Source organism: Puma concolor, chromosome A3 (genome assembly GCF_028749965.1).
Source record: "Puma concolor isolate L17-30 chromosome A3, mPumCon1.1.hap2, whole genome shotgun sequence".
In the NCBI taxonomy this organism is placed as follows: domain Eukaryota; kingdom Metazoa; phylum Chordata; class Mammalia; order Carnivora; family Felidae; genus Puma; species Puma concolor.
The window spans coordinates 51,897,002-51,917,482 of record NC_141669.1 but is presented as its reverse complement, the minus strand read 5'-3'; the positions used below and the strand labels follow the sequence as shown (position 1 = coordinate 51,917,482).

Sequence of the window (20,481 nt, the reverse complement as noted above, 5' to 3'; positions counted from 1 at the left end):
CCTTACTCAGAAATTTTCCCACTTTTGTGTTTTCCATTAAGATTTTAAAGCCTAGCCGCTTTTTATTACATTATTTGGTGGAAGGAATTACACATCTGAATTTCTGAATAATGGAGAAAAATCTAGAGGAAGAAATTATTCTTCTGAATTTCTGAATAATGTGGGAAAATTTAGAAAGACAACAAGTCAATTGCAAATAAAGCCTAGAGAAAGTGTCCTAAAGGCCCTCTCAAAAAATTGAATAACAGCTTAAACAAACTTAACAAATAGTCACTGTTGACCATTTAAGCCCACAACTAGTTGTAAGCCAAGTGTGGTCTGGACTGGACTATTCACTATCTCAATGATACTAGTTTCAATGGCATCTTTTTATGTTACAAGAAAAAAAAAAATAGGCAGACAGACCATTTTCATAGAAAGTAACTGACCTTACCGTTTAAGAAAGGAAAATCCTATTCTCTTCCCAAGTATGACTATGATAAATCAGGCCTCCCTATAAGGCAGTTCTAGAAAACCAGACCAAAACTTTTTTGATAAACACAGTCACATAAAATTGTTACACTCACGTGGTCATAGAATTGCTAAAGTATGCACCAAAGGCAAAGCTGAAGGAGAAAAGATGTTTTGAAAAGGTAGACTAAAAAGATGTAGACGGCCTTCCCACCTCCATCCCCACTTCCAATCATTATGGACAAGAAACCAGGTCCAGTCTCTTACTGATAGTAGAACAAAGAAAACCATGTGCTGATAACGTGTACAAAGTTAATGTACCGATTATGTATCATATGAGGGTGCAATACAATATAATGAATAATTTAATGCTTATAAACGTGCTTAGAATAGCTCTCCACACATAAGCCACTTTAATGATGTTGACAACTGACGGAGGAAAGAACACAAGGCAGAGAATTTATATGTAGCTTTTTTCTTGTACGTTTATTTATTTATTGAGAGAGAGAGAGAGAGAGAGAGAGAGAGAGAGAGAGAGACCAAGAGCAAGTGGCCAGGGGGGTTGGGGACTTGGGATTCTCTCTCTCTCTTCTGCTCCTCCAGCAGGCTCTGCACTGACAGCACAGAGTCGGATGCAGGGCTGGAATTCATGAACCAGGAGATCATGACCTGAGCTGAAACCAAGAGATGGACGTTTAACTGACTGAGCCATCCAGGTGCCCCTATATCTAGCTTTTAGTTCTAATTTGGTTACCTACCGATTATATGACTTTAGATGAGTAATTTAACTGCTTGAGGCCAAGGTTTCCCCTTCTGTGAAAAGAGATAAATAAAAGAAAGGGTAGGCAAAAGTCCTTCTTGCTCGGATATTTCACAGTTCTTAATTTCTAGATTCGTTATTTTATAAAAGTAACCTTAAGTGGGGGAGGGTTGTAGGAGGAAGAGCACAGGTGTTCTTGTACTATTTCTGTATCTGCGCATTTATATCTACACATGCATTAGTCTAGTCCCTTATTCCTTCCTCGCTGCATTCTTAAAGAGTCCTTTTTACAATATAAACATTTAGGGATGGGGTAGGAGTGAGCAGGATTATGTACAAGCTAGAAAGCGAAATATTTCTTTAAGATTTAAAGGTAACATGCCAGGTACTTTTACATCCATTCTTTCATTCCATTCTCACAGAAACACTGTGAGAATTTTTTAAATGGAAAAAATTGAGGCTGTGAGACATTAAGTAACATGTCCTAAGATTTAGAATAGATTCAAGCTTACCTGGTTTGTCCGTAATTTTTTTTGTAAACACCATGTTGACTAGAAATCACTTGGTTTCTAATCTTAATTGTTTTTAAAATTACAACAGGATTCAGCATTTTTACAAAATATTGTATTCTTTGAAGCTACTGCTTTCCTGGTGAACAGAAACAGACTCAGATGGAACGCAGCCCTTGCACTGTGGCCTTCCCACCTGCTTTCTTTCTGAGATACAAGAAAGATGCCTAAAGTTCTGGCATCCATGTTGCAAGTACAAAGGCAAAAACTACATACTAAAGATGGACAACTGGAACCGCTAAAAGAACATAGGTGTCTGGGGACAGTGTAGCGCCACCATACCACACTGAAGTGCCGACACCTGGACTACTTGTCATAGTATAAAAAAAAAAAAAAATACACTCTGTATTTGTTTTTGTTTTATTTTTTAATGTTTATTTATTTTGAGAGAGAGAGAGAGAGAGCGCACAAGTGGGGGAGGGACAGAGAGAGAGAAAGAGAAATAGAGAGAGAAATTCCAAGCAGGCTCCAGCCCGACTTGGGGCTCCATCTCATGACCCGTGAGATCATGACCTGAGCCGAAATCAACAGTCAGACACTTAACCAACTGAGCCACCCAGGTGCCCCAAAACCCTGTATTTGTTTAAACTGTCAAAGTTGGGTCTGAGTTACAGGTACTCAAACACAACCTACACTGCTACAGATATCATCATTAAATATAATAAATGACCTCATTTTCATATCTAAAAAATATGTTAATAAATCTTACGCTTTGTTTCAGGGCAAAAGGAAATCCCAAACCTAAACCAGTATCCCATATAATAGATCAATGACCTTTATTGACCTCAGCTGAAACAACAAAATCTTCTTTGACCATGGCATAATAGCCCTTTTATAGGTCTCCATCGATTTTTCACATTGTACTTTCTGGAGGGATTCTGAACATTCATTCATTCATTTGTTTCACAATTGTTTGTTAAGTTCCTTCTGTGTCATGAGAGAAACACAGTAGTCTGAGATTTCCAGAAGCTCTAGTTAAAGACATTCAGTTAAGGAAATAAGAAGAATTCTGCCAACATTCCCTGAGGAAATCTCGAGTGCTACAGGCAAAGAGTCTGAGTTTCTACTCCAGTGTTGAGGTCCTAAATTACTTCCCCTGTAGATTGTGGTTTGAGTTACAAAAATCTGAAAAAGTAGAGAATCCACTATAGCCTTGGCTTTTCCAAATCTCTCACAATTTAAAATAAATCAGTTCTATTCATAGGTTAAAAACAAACTCTTCATTACACCTGCTACAACCAGCCATATTTAAAACATAGCTCCAATTATGGCATTTGCTTCTGGTTAGATCATTTTGGTATATGCAACTTACATAACTGTCTGAATGACCAAATTTCCTCTATAAAACAAAAGGAAACCCTTCCCCTCCATGTCCTCTTGTTCAAATCATGAGGTTCTGGCCACAATTATTCATGCCCCCCCCCAACACCTCATAATATCCAAAACTATTGGGACAATGTATTAAACTAAGCATCTAGTAAAGAAGGCATTTCAGGGAAGCAAAAGAACCCAAAATTTTTAAATTTAAAAACTGAAAATAAACAAACAAAAACCTGGCAGTCACAACCAAAACAGGAAAAGGAAGAAAAAGATGTAAGAGATCTGGCTGGATATATGAGACGAGGGAGAGAAGATTATAAATGCCAAATCCAGAGATCTCAGAAATGGGAGAAATTTGGCATAATGGAATAGAAAAAAATATCAAAAGGAAGACAGGAAATATGGACTCTATTTCAGGAAAGAGAACTGCCTGTCCGAAGGCATCATTATGAGAGAACATGGGGTCAGTACATGTGGAGCATAGATTGTGAGCAGGAGAAAGAGAGTGACCAGAAAGGAGGTAAGACAGTCAAGCCCAGGATAGAACATGGAAGACTATTTAGACCAAGTTAAGAAGTTTACTTCATTCTGAGAACAATGAGAAACTAAAGTGTTTGAAACACAGTTTTTATATGATTTAAACTGTTTTGAAGGGGTGTTACTGGGTGTGATACGGAGAATGATTTATTTCTTGTTCATTTTGTCAAAGCTTAAAAAATAATTATGTTATTGTGGTATCAAAAGCTGTGTAAGTGAGACATTAGTGTTAAAAAAAAAAAAAAAAGCACCTTGAGTTTAATCTTTCCCAACACAAACATTATAAAATATAAATGTGAGCATATGTAGAAAAAAAATTTTTTTAATCACTTTTTTTGCCTCTTGTTTTTATTCAAAGCCAAATGATATGCTCGGGGGTAATAAGGTCACCAGGTGAAAAGAGCAATATGACAATTATAAACAGTTAGATTACAGCGACTACAAACCAGGGCCCATTAGCCCATACTACAGGAAAGTTATCGCTATAAATGGCTTTTCCTGTGTCCTTATCAATGCAGCACACAAAGAATCTCACCCTCAGCTTTTCTCTATGATCTATGCAGTGTTTATGCCTATCTAACCTCCCCAGGCACTGGTGGGTCAGTGCAACTACGGGGCGGGGAGATATGGCAGGAGAGTGACGAGACCATCTGCGAAGTGTCAGAGATGGACTAGGAGTCACCACATATTTCAGGGCAAAACTTTCCACATTAAAAAAATATCTCTAAAGAAAATACTCCAACTGTGCTCTTATTGCTTGGAAGTACTCAAGATCACCATGGAAGCAAACCAGAAAGCTCCCAGCTCTGTTCTAACAGTGTTAAGTTGGCCCCTCAAACAGTACAACTTGCATTTGTCTTAGAGAGGAGGGGGAAGCAAATGAATAGTTCTGAGATGGGAAAGAGAGTCCATTTAAAGTGAAAATAAAACAACACTTACCAAAAGGGTCACGAGGAATAATGTCTAAAAACCAGAGCCTGAAATGCTGGCCACTTCAAGTTCTTAAAAAATAAATGTCAAGTACAGAAACATCAGAATTCCTTGCTAATATCATTGCTATCCCAAAGATTTGAAAATGGTGCCCACTCATTTCATATTACTCTTCTCAGGAAGGCTTTTCTATTAAAAGTTCAATATTCTTTTCTTATTTCCCAAAGACAATGTATATATTCCAAATAAATATGATGGATTAAAAAACAAACAAACAAAAAGAGGTATCTTCAGAGTCTCCTACAAAGTGGCTTTTCCCTAGACCCATTAAATTATGAACTTTCAAGAGAAGAAAGTATCCTGGTCCTCCTTACCTCTTTCACTCTATTAAGAAATACTGGCTTAAATAAAATTTAACATGTTTATTTATTTATTTATTTTTTTGGTAGGTCTTCTTAGAACATATTTGAATATACTACTGTGATCTGTAAAAAACCCAAGACAGAGAAATACAGTATACAAAGTTCTGATGACATCTGAAACAGGAGCCCTCCTCCTCCTCCTCCTCCTCCTTTTAACAGATCATCTGATGAGCCTGGTGTTCCCTAGAAATATAGCTCCAGAAACAACTTTAGGAGAATCCAGATCATTAAGCTATGTGTCTCTGGCAATGCTGGAATTCTACATCCACAATTTCCAGTTTCATGTGACTAGTGAAATAATGTGATATTTCCCTCTCTCTGTAACACCATCTTTGGAAATGTCAAATGAGAATAAAAACTTATAAACTCTAAGCCCCTAGAATTTTACATATAGGCCTTTCTCACTTGTCTTCATTTCTACCACAGGAGTTGTAAATGACCTTGCTTCTGCTTCCACCCAAACCAAAAATTTAAATGTTCATTCAAGTGTCTCTGTAAAAAATTGAAAGAGTTTAAATAATGGATTTTTATCACACTTACATAAAATAAATACAAGTCAATAGTTTCAATGTTTAAAGTAGAATCAGGATAGGTCTTCAAAAAATAGCCTATAGCAAAGTACAATCAATTTTAATGAAAATTAAAAAACCAGTCAGCATTTGCTGCTAGGTCAATGGTCTACGAGAAACACTAGGAAAACTACATGAGGTTGATGTCTGAATATCCGCTTTTTATTTGCCAATCAACTGTCCTGATACCTAAATGGAACAGAAAAGTTTTTTCTATTTTTTTAAGGCAGTCTTATTTTTTTAAGTCAATAACAATTAAAAGGATCTGGCCATCAAAAATACACCCAGTCCTGCAGACAGATCTGCCTTAAGTCTGTGTTCCAATTCTTGCTGTTAAATTTACTTGATTATTAAATAGCAATAGTGCCTTCTGATAAAGGTACAGGAGTAAGAACTATAATATCTTACCTCAGGTGCCAACAAAAGAACTATTTAATGGCATGATTCAGAGTGAAGCCAGTCTCTACCAAGTGAGGTGTTGTCATATTCGCCATGTGAATAAGTCACTTATTTAATGTAGTCAAATTTGTGAAGTACTATGAGACTGTTGCACAAAGTGTTATATAAAAACCAAGACAATACTATCATAAATACACATATAAACAACAACCCTTCCACTACCACTATTTGAAAGTATCTTGAAGTCTAACCTTAGAATGCCAAAACGAATCATTTTTTTTTAGTTGAAAATCTCAGTAATGTCTTAGGCTCTTCATGTTATGTATTTCCCAAGTGCTTTAACGTAATAGCCAGTTGCTACCACAGTTAAGTAATTTCATTAAGTAATTCCTTTAACATCTCAAAAAATATGTCCCTTAAAACTGCTCATATCCATTCCTTTTTCCACTCTCCAAATACTTTCCTTGCTGTTATCAGTAGTCACAGGACCGTGGATTTTGGAGTTTCCTCCAGTGCCAGTGCAGACCATACAAGTAGATATCCTCAGATTAGAAAGGGAGAGATACATTCCAGTAAGATTCCTGCTTACCCCATCCCACCCCATGCCATTTCTGGCACTAGCAATGATCACAAAGAACTGTAAAGAGATTGTGGGGAAATTCTCGCCCTGCTACTGACTATCTCTCCGAATTATAGCCAAAAAGGAATATTATTAAAGCAAGCAAGAGGGAAAATATCCTGAAACTTAACAAAATTACTTACGTTCAGGGAGATAAATTATCAGCTATAGTCCTCATAATTACTTTTAAACTTCTGTTTGAATCTTCTTAGTAAAAGAATTCAAGGGACAAAGCTATTAGTTTAGGTGCTGAGGCTAACTTCTTAATAGAAAAACAGGTCACCAGCTTGCCATGCCTAATGACTGCCCAGGGAATGAAGATTTATGGCACAGAAGTAAGTTCACTTTGAAATATGCTTTTAAATTGAGATTTTGGCAAGGCTTCCAACTCTAAGAGAAAGACAAGTGGTAGAGAGTCCTTAGGAGGCTTATAAAAGGGGATACTCAAGTGGAATTGGGGTAAGCCATTCTGGGGCATAGGTCTGTAATCAGTAGGTGTCTGAAGCCTAACTCAGCCTCTAGTTCCCTTGACATGAAGGATTCTTTCTAGGTCTAATAAGATTCAGGAGTTGAAGAAGCCTCTGAAATTCTAAGCAAAATACCACACGCCTGTACATATGTGCATTTTGTCTGGGGAGAGGGCTCACAGCTTTCATCAAATTCTGAGAGGCCCCTTGCCCAAGGAAGTTTAAAAGAAATACTGCACTTGCTAGAGCCTTTGTAATATGAATTCACCGCCCAACGACATTCTGCATTCCCTTATACCTCAGGCTGTTTTATAGTCTCCTTTAGTAATTGAAAGAGAATGAAATAAAAATGAGGTTCTTATGATTCATGTAATACTGAGAGGTTGCTGCTTACTTAAAAAATCCACATATTGCTATATACGCTAGCCCTGGATCCAAGATGTCAGAAATCTTTAGAAAGGGCACTTTTATTATGGTATAACACAAATGCGAAAAAGTACATAAATTAAAGGTATACACTGGGCAACATTCTTTCACCTAGGATTTTTTTAAATTGTTAATGAGCAAATAATGCAGATCACTGGAAAAGAAGAAACCACAGGAAGATAAGATCATAAACGAGACCCACACACTAGGAGTATGGTTGTATTTACAGGTTTGCTCCCCCCAGTCTCTTAATGACATCCAAGTTCCTTGATATGGTACATATATACAGTCCTTCAGTGATAGAAGGATGAGCGAGTAGAAAATTTGGAAAAGAGTCAGAAAGATGTTCCAGGGCACAGAGGAGCTAACAGTATATATAAATCTTTATCCAAACTGAGTTGGGTTCAAGGCTTGGGGTCCATAAACATGGCAGACATCGCTGGGTTGGTAGAGTTTTCAAAAACTCTGTAAGACAGCCTGGCTTCTGTCCTCATTAGACAGAGAGTCCATGCATCTTTTTAACTACTACTACACTATGTACAAAAATCTCAAATTATTATTATTCATTTCTCTTCCGGTAAAATTTTTAGTTTGTTACTTTCTCCCTTCCAAAAACATCAGCCTTGATGACTATAAAATGATGTTTTATACCTGCCCCTTGCCTGCCCATCTCTAAACTGTGTATGAAGATTTAAACAATATAAATTGTTTAAAGCAATTCTATAAAATACACCTACATTTGCCCTGCACACTTCCACTGCATTACTATACCAAGAACCAAGTCTCAATTAACCACTATCTGACCCTTGTTCACTTTCTTCCCTCCCCTCCTCCTGCCAAAGTTTGCCCTTCCTGCCAAAGTTCAGCACTTCCTAGAAAAGTCTCACTGCCTGTTTGATATTGTACTTCACTTTAGTCACCAAAGGAAGAATTTACAGGTGCTTGGCCCCATCTATAAGACCATGACCGAAATCTGACCTCCTGTTACAATACGTGAACTCCTGCCCTACTGATAAGGCTGGCAGATATAAGTAGGATTTTTCAAATAATCCTTTGGGAATTTATAAGCAGCACAGCCATAAAAGGGGGGTGAATGGAAGGTCGGTTTCACTAAAAATAATAAATATTGCCATGTTTATTCAAAGTGTGCCTTGTTATCCTCCAGGCCAAAAGTTCAGATAAACACTATTGTAAATGACAAAATATTAGAACTTTTTGTTACTTCTGTTATGATCCTTCCGTTGGACACCAATAGAACTGTTTTCCCTCGTATAAGTCCCAGCCCTGATATTGTATAACACTGCCTGAGGCTAGAAAACTGGATTCATTTGCAGGTCAAAAGGAGGGCAGTTATCTCTCAAAATCAAAAACAAACATTTATTGAGTATTATATACTGTTAATACTAAGTGCTAAGTGCTAAGGCTAAAAAAGATGAATAAAACATGGTACCTGCCCTAAAAGAGCTTACAGTCTATTGAGGAAAAAGAACACATATTTAGGATAAGATAATAGAATACAGTCAGCACTAACAGAAACAGTACTGGGTTGTGTAACAATGCAAAGGGGAAGGGGGCCCACTGAGCTCAACGTGAAACATTAGGAAAATTTGCTGGAGGACACAAGTATGAAATAAGTAGGAGTCCGTAAAATAAAAAGAAGTGGGAATGAATACTCATTCAGGCAGAAGGACCAGAATGAGGAAAGAATGAGAAGCAGGAAATAGCATGGTACATTCAAAGAACTAGAAGCATTTCAGTTTCCTTAAAGCAAAGTGGTAAGCAGCAGACAATATGGCAGACAGGACATGGAAAACCTTCTGTCTTTTGATATGCCATATTTTCTTCTATACTTCTATATTTTACTCAATAGATGACCAATTAGAGAATCTTAAGCAGATAACATATATCCCAGATTTGCATGATGCACAGATCACTATCATCACAGTGAGAAGGGAGTCAGGGATTTATACTATAAGGAAGGGAGAGCAGCTAGAATGTTTTCAATAATCCCAATGTCTAGGACAATCATTTTAGGATAGGGGAGGATGAGAAAGAGAGTAAAACTGTATTTAGGAGGTAACATTTGCAAGGCATGGCGATTTAGATATGGTACTAAGAAAAACGAAAAGGTTTGGGTTTCTGCCTGGGGAACTGATAGAATGCTGTTATTGCCTGAGATCATGGTAAATCCAAAACAGTAGATTTTAGGGAAGGGGTGAGATAATGAGTTCATTTTGAAACATACAGAGTTTGTGCTGCCTGTGGAATATGCCAAAATGTTAATATTAACTACATCCGGAAATTTGAAAAATATATTTATGTTACAAATCTTTATATTAAGCAATTCATTTTTAAATATCTTTGTCATCATTATTATGAAGAGATGTCCTTCACTATATAGTAACACATATTAGTGATGTGAGAATGAGTAACAAATATAGAGAAGTAACAAATTACGGCCCCCCAAAAGCTATGAAAAGGGTCAACTCTAGAAGTCATATGCGTCTAGCCCTTCCTTTAACAAAAGAGACATTTTAGTGCTTAAAGTCCATCTAGCTCTGGAACAGCAATGTCCAAAAAATAAACATGTATTCCAGAAACAGAGCTGAGCTCTTACCACTGGTTGTACTTTTTCAAAATTAGGAAACACTATGAAAGAGGGAAGAAGCTTGTTTCTGCCATATAAACAATGTCTTATCAAATTATTATAAAACCTTTATGAATACCAAATATTGCAACACTACAGAATATTAGCATGTGGAATTTATTTAAAAATTTTTAAACTTCTCGTTTAGGATGACATCGACTTTGTATATTTAAGAACGTGTACATTTAGAATAATTGATAAACTCTGTTGATGGCAGAGACTAGAACCTCTATCTATATGTCTATACTTTACATCATATACTTTAAAAAGTACCAATAATGTGCCTAATAATCAGCATCAGAGACACATAACTCCTGCCAGATTAACGGCCATGTATTAAATTCCAATCATGTACCAAAGACGGAGCGAGGCACCATTGGAACATACCTTTAAGTGCACTAAGCAGATCATTATTACCATAGCTCATATATGAGAAAGCTACGGTTTCGGTAACTTGCCTAACACCACACAGCTAGTGAGTGTGCAAATAAATTACTTCAGTACTCTTATTAACCACTATTAGAGTTCTCATTTGAAGAAAACTTGTCACATTTTCTATACCATAAAATCTTAACAAAGTTTAAAAAACTAACAGATACACAGTGATGAGATACAGTGCTGTTATATTCTAGTCATTCAAAGATTATAACTTCTCTCCTGGTAGGTAGATCGTAATTTTTTTAAAAGCATAAGTCCTTGACTTATTTATACATCGTTGCTCTCCATATCCATTTCATGCAGGACAAAAATTCAGTAAGTGTTTAGTGAATAAATGAGTAATAAAGTTTGAGCTAGCATATGCTCAAACAAATGTACTGCATTCTTTTAGCTACCACTTACTTATTCATTCCACTAATATTTACTGAGTGCCTACTATATGCCAAGTACTGTTGTTGGTACTGAAGATATAACATTAAACTATACAAATTGATTTTCATACTTTTACACTATTTGAGAGGAAAAGTACACTTGACATTGCAATTCTGAGACTTAACAAAAACCATATATAAATACAAAACAGGTTTAAAATAAAAAAAATAAAAGGAGTTAAATTTCACAGAGTATTTTTTAAAAAAGCAGTAATATGTCCTCATTAAGTTGGATTTATCTAAAGAATATAGGAATCATTTAAGATCACAAAAATCTATCAATGAAACTTAATTAGTACATTCATGAGCTAAAGTATAAAAACCACAGAACTGTAGCAATATATTTGAAAAAAATCCAATAATATTCAACATTTATTTATATTCTTATAAAAAATTTACAGGAGCCTAGGAATAACTAGATAAAGAATATTTACCAAAAACCTATTGCAAACATCAGTTAATTGAGAAACATTAGATACATGCTGTTAGAGATCAAAAATGAAACAAGGATGCCTATTATCACCTTCCTGAACAACAAAGTAACTAATGATGATCCTGGTCAATACAACAACAGTAAAAAAACAATGTGATATATGGGTAGGAAGAAAAGAAGCAAGTCAGTATCTGTAGACATTATGAACAACCACACAGAAAATTTACTGAAAACCAAAAAACAAACCATAATAACTAATAAAAGAGTTGAGCAAGGTTGCCAGATATAAGTTAACTTACAAAAATCGAGAGCATTCCTCAATATCAGCAATTACTAATTAAAAAGTAAGGTAGAATATTGTAAAAAAAAAAACAACTATATTTTGCTACTACTTAAAAAATGCCCAAGACCATTAACATAGAAACAAAGCTTAACTAAATAATTTAAAAGTAGACTTTTTTCTTCCATGAATACCAAGAATTAGCAGTAGAAAGTTGTCAATTCTTCCCAAAATATATATAGAGATACTTAGTATATGCCCAAGGTATTCCAAGAATCAGTGGGCCATATACAGATTATGTAGTAGATAGGACTGGTAAAACTGAGTTCATCAAATAAAAAAAATTAAGTTGGATTCCTACACCTCATACTATAACTACAGTGAACCCAAGATGAATCAATATCAAAATGTAATGGGTAAAAGTTAAAGTTAACATAAAGGGAATGCCCTATGACATTGGAATAGAGAGGGGCTTTTCTTTTTTAAACAAGACTTAAAAAGTACAAACTACAAGGTTTAAATTGATGGACTTGATTATATCAAAATCAAGGACTCCTGTTAATGAAAGATAATATGGCCATAGTGTAAAGTCTATGGGCAAACTGGAAAAAAAGACATTTGCAACATCCTCCATTGTCAATATGTACAACATAAAAGGAATTTCTGGGGGCGCCTGGGTGGCGCAGTCGGTTAAGCGTCCGACTTCAGCCAGGTCACGATCTCGCGGTCCGGGAGTTCGAGCCCCGCGTCAGGCTCTGGGCTGATGGCTCAGAGCCTGGAGCCTGTTTCCGATTCTGTGTCTCCCTCTCTCTCTGCCCCTCCCCCGTTCATGCTCTGTCTCTCTCTCTCTGTCCCAAAAATAAATAAATGTTGAAAAAAAAAATTTTTTAATAAAAAAAATAAAATAAAAAAAAAATAAAAGGAATTTCTGAAATTTCTCTTTCCAGAAAAGAGAAAAAAACAAAACAAGGAAGGCAAAACAAAACTGAACAAAGGTCAAAAATAGGCATTTCAGAGAAAAAAGATCTTAAATGATTGGGGAGTCTATAAAAAGCACAATGTTATCAGTAATCAAAGAGATGCAAATTAAAACAAAGAGACATCATTTGATACCCATCAGGTTATCAAAAATTAAAATTAAAATTATATATATACCTTCTGACCCAGCAATTCCAACCTAGGTATAGAAACCTTGGAAACTTACACCCAAGTCCATACAGGGTCCTACTTATTACAGCAGAATGTTAGAAGCAATTTAAGAGTTGATCACTGAAGTAATAGATAAAACACAGCAAATGCAAACCATTTGTTAATAATCATGTAGAAGTGGGAGGCAATGAGTAAGACATATAGACTATAACAAGGTTAGATATTAAAAATAGGCTGAATAAAAAAATACAAGAAAAAACTAGATCCATAAGATAACACCATTTGAGTAAATTAAAAATACCTACATATACAAAATTACTCTATATTTTTCAAGGATACAAACACAACCATTACCAGACATTAAACATATTAGAGTTTGTATATTTGGAGATAAGAGTTGTGGGCTTGTGGATAGGGGATGAATGGAAACAAACAAGATAAAAAAATACAAGAGGGGGACTGATAGGAAATAACGATAATAGCGTGTTGTGTCACAAACTAAGATGAATATGATTTATTTAATTATTGGTACCTGAGATTGAAAAAAAAAATTACTTATTTTAGGTGCCTTGAGACAACTCAATCTATGACCTCCTCCATCTTTATAGAACAAGGAATGACAGATGGAGACAAGGGGTGGAGAGGCAAAAGAAGGGAGGAGGGGAAAAGGAAATTAGCAAGAAGTGGGAGGATGAAGGAGAGGAGAAAAAATTACCAAGTCTTCCCAAACTAATGGAAATCACCCCAAAATACTCCAGCCATGAAGTCCATAGACCAGTGTCCCAAACTGTCTGGAGTAACAACTAAGTGACACTATATTAGATATATGAAGAAAGAAAATGTGTAACAGACTTAAGTAAGACTTACTCCATCATATTATAAAACAACCTGATAGAATCTTTATAGAACTTTGTTATTAAAAAATACCAATAATGGACTTCTCTCATCAATTGGTCTTTAATGATACTTTGGCTTCCTAGTTTAATTTTTTGATTGCCTTTATATCTGTATATCTGCACGTAGGTGACTACCAAGATAGAGAAAGGGCTATTTCTTATAATACCATTAACACCCATAATAATTTCGCCCCCAGAGAGGTTTCTCTTTGCATAGGAGTAAGTGTCATCAGGAATAAAAAGATAAAGTTTTTACAAATATTATTTTAATATATAAAGATAGGTTGTTATTTAAATAACTACATCATTAAATTAAGAATAGAAATCTGAGTGTGTGACTATTTCTAGGTATAATCTTATTATTTGTTGATGACTGATAGAAATTAATGTTATTTGCTTAGCTCAATTACATGGCAAACAAAAGATTCAAGAAGAAAAGAAAGGATTCTTTTTTTGTAATTAATACTCCTTAAATAATAGTTTCTTTTTTCTTACTCTTAATAATAAACAGAAAAACTATAAAAAATGAGAAAGAAGAGTTTTGAACTCAATATACCTCTTTATTAGGCAGAGCTAGATAAAGACTCACCAGGACAGAATATATGTGTAGACATCGATAAACAGGAGAGAAATCCACCAAATCTTGGGCTCCAGGTACCTGCAAGACAAACAAAATTGTCACAAAATATTCAAACAAAGCTATTAGGAGCATTAAACTGCATTTATTTTTTTATTACTCAAGTGTAAAAAAATAAAAGTCAGCTCTAGTTTCTAGGAGAAAAACACAAAACAAACAAACAAACAAACAAACAAACAAACCATGCTCTCATAAACCCAGTTTGGGTATTTTAACCATGAGATTAATAACCGAAGATAGCAAGGCTGACACAGAACAGAAGGATGAAAACAGACAAGAGTAACAGAAGATGTCACTGGCCCTGCATCTGCTTTTAGAGATGTATTTCAGGCTATGGGCCTCCAAAAGGGATGAGAAGATGGTAACATGACTTTGACAACTTGACTGTATCTTCTTGGACACATGGTAGGCTACATAAAAGACTGTTTCAGGAGTGCCTGAGTGGCTCAGTCAGTTACACGTCTGACTCTCGATTTTGGCTCAGGTCATGATCTCATGGTTGGTGAGTTAGAGACCCGCGTCGGGCTTTGTGCTGACGGCACAGATCCTGCTTGGGATTCTCTCTCTCCATCTCTCTCTGCCCCTTTCCCGCCTATACCCTTACCCACGCACACATGCTCTCTCTCAATCTCTCTCTCTCTTTCTCTCTCTCCAAAAATAAACAAACATTAAAAAAAGAAAAAAAAAAAAAGAAAAAGACTAAGTTTCAGTGGTCAAAACCAAAACTTGCTGCACAGGATGAATTAAACGGCCTGCCAGCCAACTTCTGAAGGACATAAGAATTAGTGAATATTTACGTCAGCATGCAATCAAAATACCAGAAAATTATAGTACGAACAATGTAGACAGATTAAATCTAGACATCAAAAGGCAAAGTAAAACAAACAACATTAGGTAAGAACTGGAGATAGTCACAGTGCTAAAACTGTTTGGTTATGTGACCTGACAATGAGTAACTCACAATTTACTTTGGCCTCAATTTCTCAACTGAAAAAGGAAACTATTGCCTATATTGTTGACCTATAGGAATTAAATAAGAGTAAAAGGACACAAAGTAAATACTGAACAAAACAAAATAAAGCAAAAACAAAACAGACAAAAGTGCATTAAAAATAATCAAAATAAAGACCTAGCTGCAGGTTTTACTGTAACACTGCTAATTGTAGGATTCATCAGAATATAAGCAGCAGGCCCTAAATTGGGTTGAGCAGACTTGTGAATACAAAGTCTGTTTCCTCATTTCATCAAGCAGGATCATTTCTTCTTTGGTGGCATAGCTTTCTTCACCAAGATGCTTTTCCAAAGAAATCTACTCATTCTACAACTCAGCAGCCCAATACTTTATTATCTCTCCAAAATCATCATCTCTCTACATTTATTGGTTCAAATTTATTGACTATTTTGTTCATTTGCTTTGCACCCATGATAGCACACTAAATCTCTATGTTTAAGAATCTCTCAGGGCTATATACTCTGAAATCACTCAAAACAATCTCCTGTGAATCCTAAGTTTGATCATAAGATCTACGTCATGGTCTAAGCATAGATTTATTAAAAAAAAAAAAAAGCAATTAGAAAAGTCAGCATTAAAAAATCACTGAGAAAAACATTTTATGGACAGATAAGCACCATGTATTTAAAAACAAAAAGATTAAAAAGCATGTAAAAATTAAGGACACTCATTTTCATCTTAATAAAACAAAAAGAGGCAACAGATGATCATTTTAGGCAGTCTTATTTTAAATGGCCACAACATCAAAATATCTTTATAGTCTCCTCTCTTGAATTGCAAAGTAAAGATGTGAAAGAAATTTATCTTGCCAGAAAAACAGAGCCTACTAATGAAAACTACAACTAAGCAAAACACAAGCTCAAAAGATGAAAAATAAAATTATATTAATAATATTTAAACTACATAAAAATTACACATACATATGAAAAGAGATAAGAACACATGTAAAATAATTTTGATCTGTATAAGAAATGAAACTTTTATTTAGAATGAATGATTATAAATTTATTTACAATAAATTATATACTTATAAAAAGCTTAAGGAAATTTAAATAAATTTCAATCACAACTTTGTTCATATGTTCATCTTTACATAGTTTATTTATTTTGTTTTGCTTTGACTCAGGACCATTAGTTTCATTCAAAAGGAAACTGCTCCCAAGCCATTCCTCAGACAGAGGCCTGGCCCCTTCACATGTCAGGCCCATCCTTATAGAATGAACATCCACATTAGGGGACAGTTTCCCCTAAAAATCTGTGATGAGTAAGCTAATGGTGCCCCTTTCTAACGGGCTAAAAAGAATGGTTTATCTGGGCCAACCAAAAAATACATATATTTAGAGAGGACAGAAAGATTTTCCTGTCAGCTCCAGCAAATATTTACAACCAAACCTATCTTCTGTGAGGCTGTCTTGACATCATCATCCTCAGCTTCAAACAGTTTGAAGTGACCTGACCCGGAAGTATTGGCTTTGCTATTTCTTAGCCTCTGCAACCATAATTCAGTTAAGTCCTCCCCAGCCAAGGACTGCCTGCTTTGAAAGCGGTACACAAATGTAGACAAGAAAAGGAGCAAAATGGGGCTTCGGTTCACAAACTTTACCTCCACCCCCAAAATAGCCTACTATTTAGAAATCATTTTTCCTCCATGCTCCCTTCTGTGAAGAACACTAGGAACACTGCAAGGAACCAAGAAGAGTGCTGTGAGGAGAAAGGTATGTAAAGCATGCACTGACTCATGTTGCTTTGAGCTAGATGTGTTTTCTCTGCTTCCACTAATGAAAAAGAATCACATCTACTGAAAGGCAAAAGGAAGAGGGCAACATACGCTGTACGTGAAGGAATGCCATACGTTTGGAAGGATAAGAAATGAACTTTCAAAACTAAATAAATGGGAGTGGGAAAGAGAACAAAAGGCAGTTTCTCCTGACTCACATAAACGGGTCTGTTTTAAGGTCCACATTTTGCTCCCCATTTAAAATGCAAAATCTCTGTCAAGGTTGTCTTCATTCTTCTTCCCCTCCTGTTTGCCCTTCTCTCCCCTCAAGTGCAAAGAATGATTCAAGCAGGTTTAGATTTCAGCTGGGGCAGAGGGAGGAGTCCAAGGACACTTTCCTAAGCTAACAATGACTGTCCCTAATGGTTTCTGTCTCCTAACAAAAGCCATGACTCCGTCTTTATCAGCTTCATCTAATTTTTCCTTTCCAAAGTAAATAACACAGCCCTTGCATTTTACACATGTCCAAGTTTGACAAATCATTATCGACTGGGACTATAACTGATAAGAGATAACTTTGTGGTAGGACGTTGTCATTTCCTCTCATAAGGGCTTTCTTTCTGAGATACAGAAACATGATTAAAATAGTTAAACATTTCCTCTGCCTGGCAGTCAGGAACTCAAGACATTAAGATACTGGAGTCTGTATTTTTCTAGTTCAAATAGATCTATGAAGATACCAACAGCAGCCACAAACAGTATACTCAAGATTATCCTGCCTTTTTAACTAGTTGTTTTCCTTATGAATTCACATGAAATAATTTCATCACCAAGGACAGCAGCTGCCTCATTCCCTATATAGTTCCTGAATGGAGGGCATTAGTGCCTTCTGTCAACTCAAACCTCTTCATTATCAGAGAAGCAAATACTAGGTTAGATTTTAGATTCTGTAACTAAGAAATTTGTGCCTCAGGACATGTTATAATATTATATAAGTTAAGATATTAAAATAACATAAATAAATAAGCTATCAAGAGAATTTAGGAGTGACTGGACTATAACATTCAGGGGTAGATATCATGAAGACAACTGTTATACGCTACAATTATGCATTCACACACCCATTAGAGGTCATGTATCACCAGATACCAATATACATGGCTAGTCTGTTTCAGTATGCTTCTTACATTTGTAGGATACATATTAATAGCTTCCATCAAAGCTGTAGTTTTTGTTACTTATTGTCTGTAGATTTTGTTAAATAGCATCATATCCTATCGATACATGAGCTATCACACAGTGCCACTATATAGATGACAAAAAAGAGTCTGGAGGCAGAGGATGCTGTAAAATAAGAAAAGTAAATTCATGAATAGGATCAATGAAAGGCACCCTGACTTAGAATCAATGAAAGGCACCCTGAAAAAAAGTCTTATGAGACTCTGCAGACCATGTATTGGAGAAGATGATGTAAAGATTCAGAGTAGAAATGGACATATTAGATGGTCATAAAGAAAAGAAGAATAAACATTTCTGATTATAAAAGTTCTTGCAAAACAGCAGGATCTGACTTTTATGATGTTTTTCTTCTCTAATACATCTTTGTATTAGACAAAGATGACAATTGAAAATTGAAAGGTTACTGGTTAAGTTCTTTCCATAAAGAATAAGGAAAAATGATTGTATTTCTTAAAGAAAAAGGAGATTTTTATTTTAAAATAAGTGACATTAAGCTTTAACAGATACATTTATTTAACATTTTTATACCACCTTTTCCCCCCAACAAGGGAGTTGGAAGTTAGTAGCTACTTCTAGTGAAGGGAAGCAGGAAAGAAAAAAATCTGCAGGTAACAATATCATAGATCTACCTGCTTTACTAACAGGTAAGCATATCATTAAGAAAAGGGAATAAAGTACACAACTGCTTGCCTCCTTCCACTCAAGAATATTTACCTATGCTGCTGACAAAGATAGTACCTGAAAAAAAGAAATGCATTAGTGTTGTTCACAGCTGTCCCAGGAGATACACACACACACACACACATACACTATGCCACACAGGCCACTTATTTTTCTCTTATGAAACCTTTCAAAGTCAGTAAAACATCCAAAAAGGGTATGATAAAAATTTGCAAAGAATTTAGAGATGTTTCTTCTCACTAACATCTGAGTCATTCTCCTTCTTGAAAATACTTTTGATTACCACTTTTCACAAAACAGTTCGTTGGGATTAGTAAATGAATGCAGGGACTTGGTGCCCATTTCTGAGCATTAGTTGGATCTCAAGTCATTAAAATGTACCAGGCATCTTTCTGAAGGGAGAAAACAAGAAATGATTAGCTGAAAAGAGCACTACCTTTGCACTCAAAGGATCAATTTCGACGGTCCATATTATGTCTGGAAGCCAGGAAATACCTGGCAAACATTCTTCACCAATGTGCTTTTCTATACTACTCCGCTTCCAAAGCTTCAGAGAAAAGAAAGGTAGAATTCATTTGGACATAATCTTCCACAGAGCTGGAATGAACACCATGGAGGCACCAACAAACTCCAAGGCCTAGGACTCTAAGTGACTCGAATTAGCAAAAGGATAAAAGAATTTTCTAAACCTTTGAACCTGTAAGAATACCCTGAACAGAGCCCTAGCCTAAAAACTGCATAATATTACTAAGAGCTTCTCGCGAATGACTAGGATTCTTCCTGAGAAATCCCTAAACAAATTACTACATAATTTACTCAAGTGTTTTCACTAAGCAGAAGAAAATCAAGAAAAATCACCATTCTCCCTATACTGAAATGCCGCAAAAAAAACTTTGTGGCCAAAATCAAAAGCTACTCTCTCAAGAATTCTCTGCTTAAAGCTGAACACTAAGGCAGTAAAAATTCAACTGGTCTTTATTTAACAATGGTCTACTATAGGCTAAGAAATGCTAAACTGTTACACAAAAAAGGACCTTTAGCTGTAAATATGGTATTAAATATAAAGGTTTTGAGAGGAAGAAAAATTAAGCTGATCAAAGTAGGTAGAAAAAAATGTTATAGATGAAGAATTAACTTTCCTAATACAGAAACAACTCACTAAGACTGAAAGGGGGAAAAAAACCAAAATTGTTAGAAAAATAGGGACATGAGCAGTTTACTTTAAAAAAATATACAAACAGCTCTCAAACTTATAAGATACTACATTTCACCCATAGCCATAGGAATACAAATTAAAACTATACAGAGAGACCATTTCTCATCTATGCAACTTGTAAATATTCAAAAGCTTAACAAAACACTCTCTTAAAGAAACTGTAAGGAAATAGACACATCACACACACCTAGAGGGGGGATGTAGAGAAAATGGTACGACTTCAATGAAGCAGAATTT

The 20,481-nt window shown here is 35.5% G+C and overlaps 1 protein-coding gene across 8 annotated transcripts in view; it reads right to left on the bottom strand.

Annotated features, from left to right (window-relative positions):
- Positions 1 to 20,481, bottom strand: part of EXOC6B (exocyst complex component 6B) — a 618,440-nt gene that overhangs the window by 329,144 nt on the left and 268,815 nt on the right. For all 8 annotated transcript variants that reach the window (XM_086700860.1, XM_025932555.2, XM_086700857.1 and 5 more), the window contains one exon: positions 14,332 to 14,400. In XM_086700860.1, coding sequence (XP_086556986.1) covers positions 14,332 to 14,400 — 69 coding nt within the window. The remainder of the gene's footprint in view (positions 1 to 14,331; positions 14,401 to 20,481) is intronic.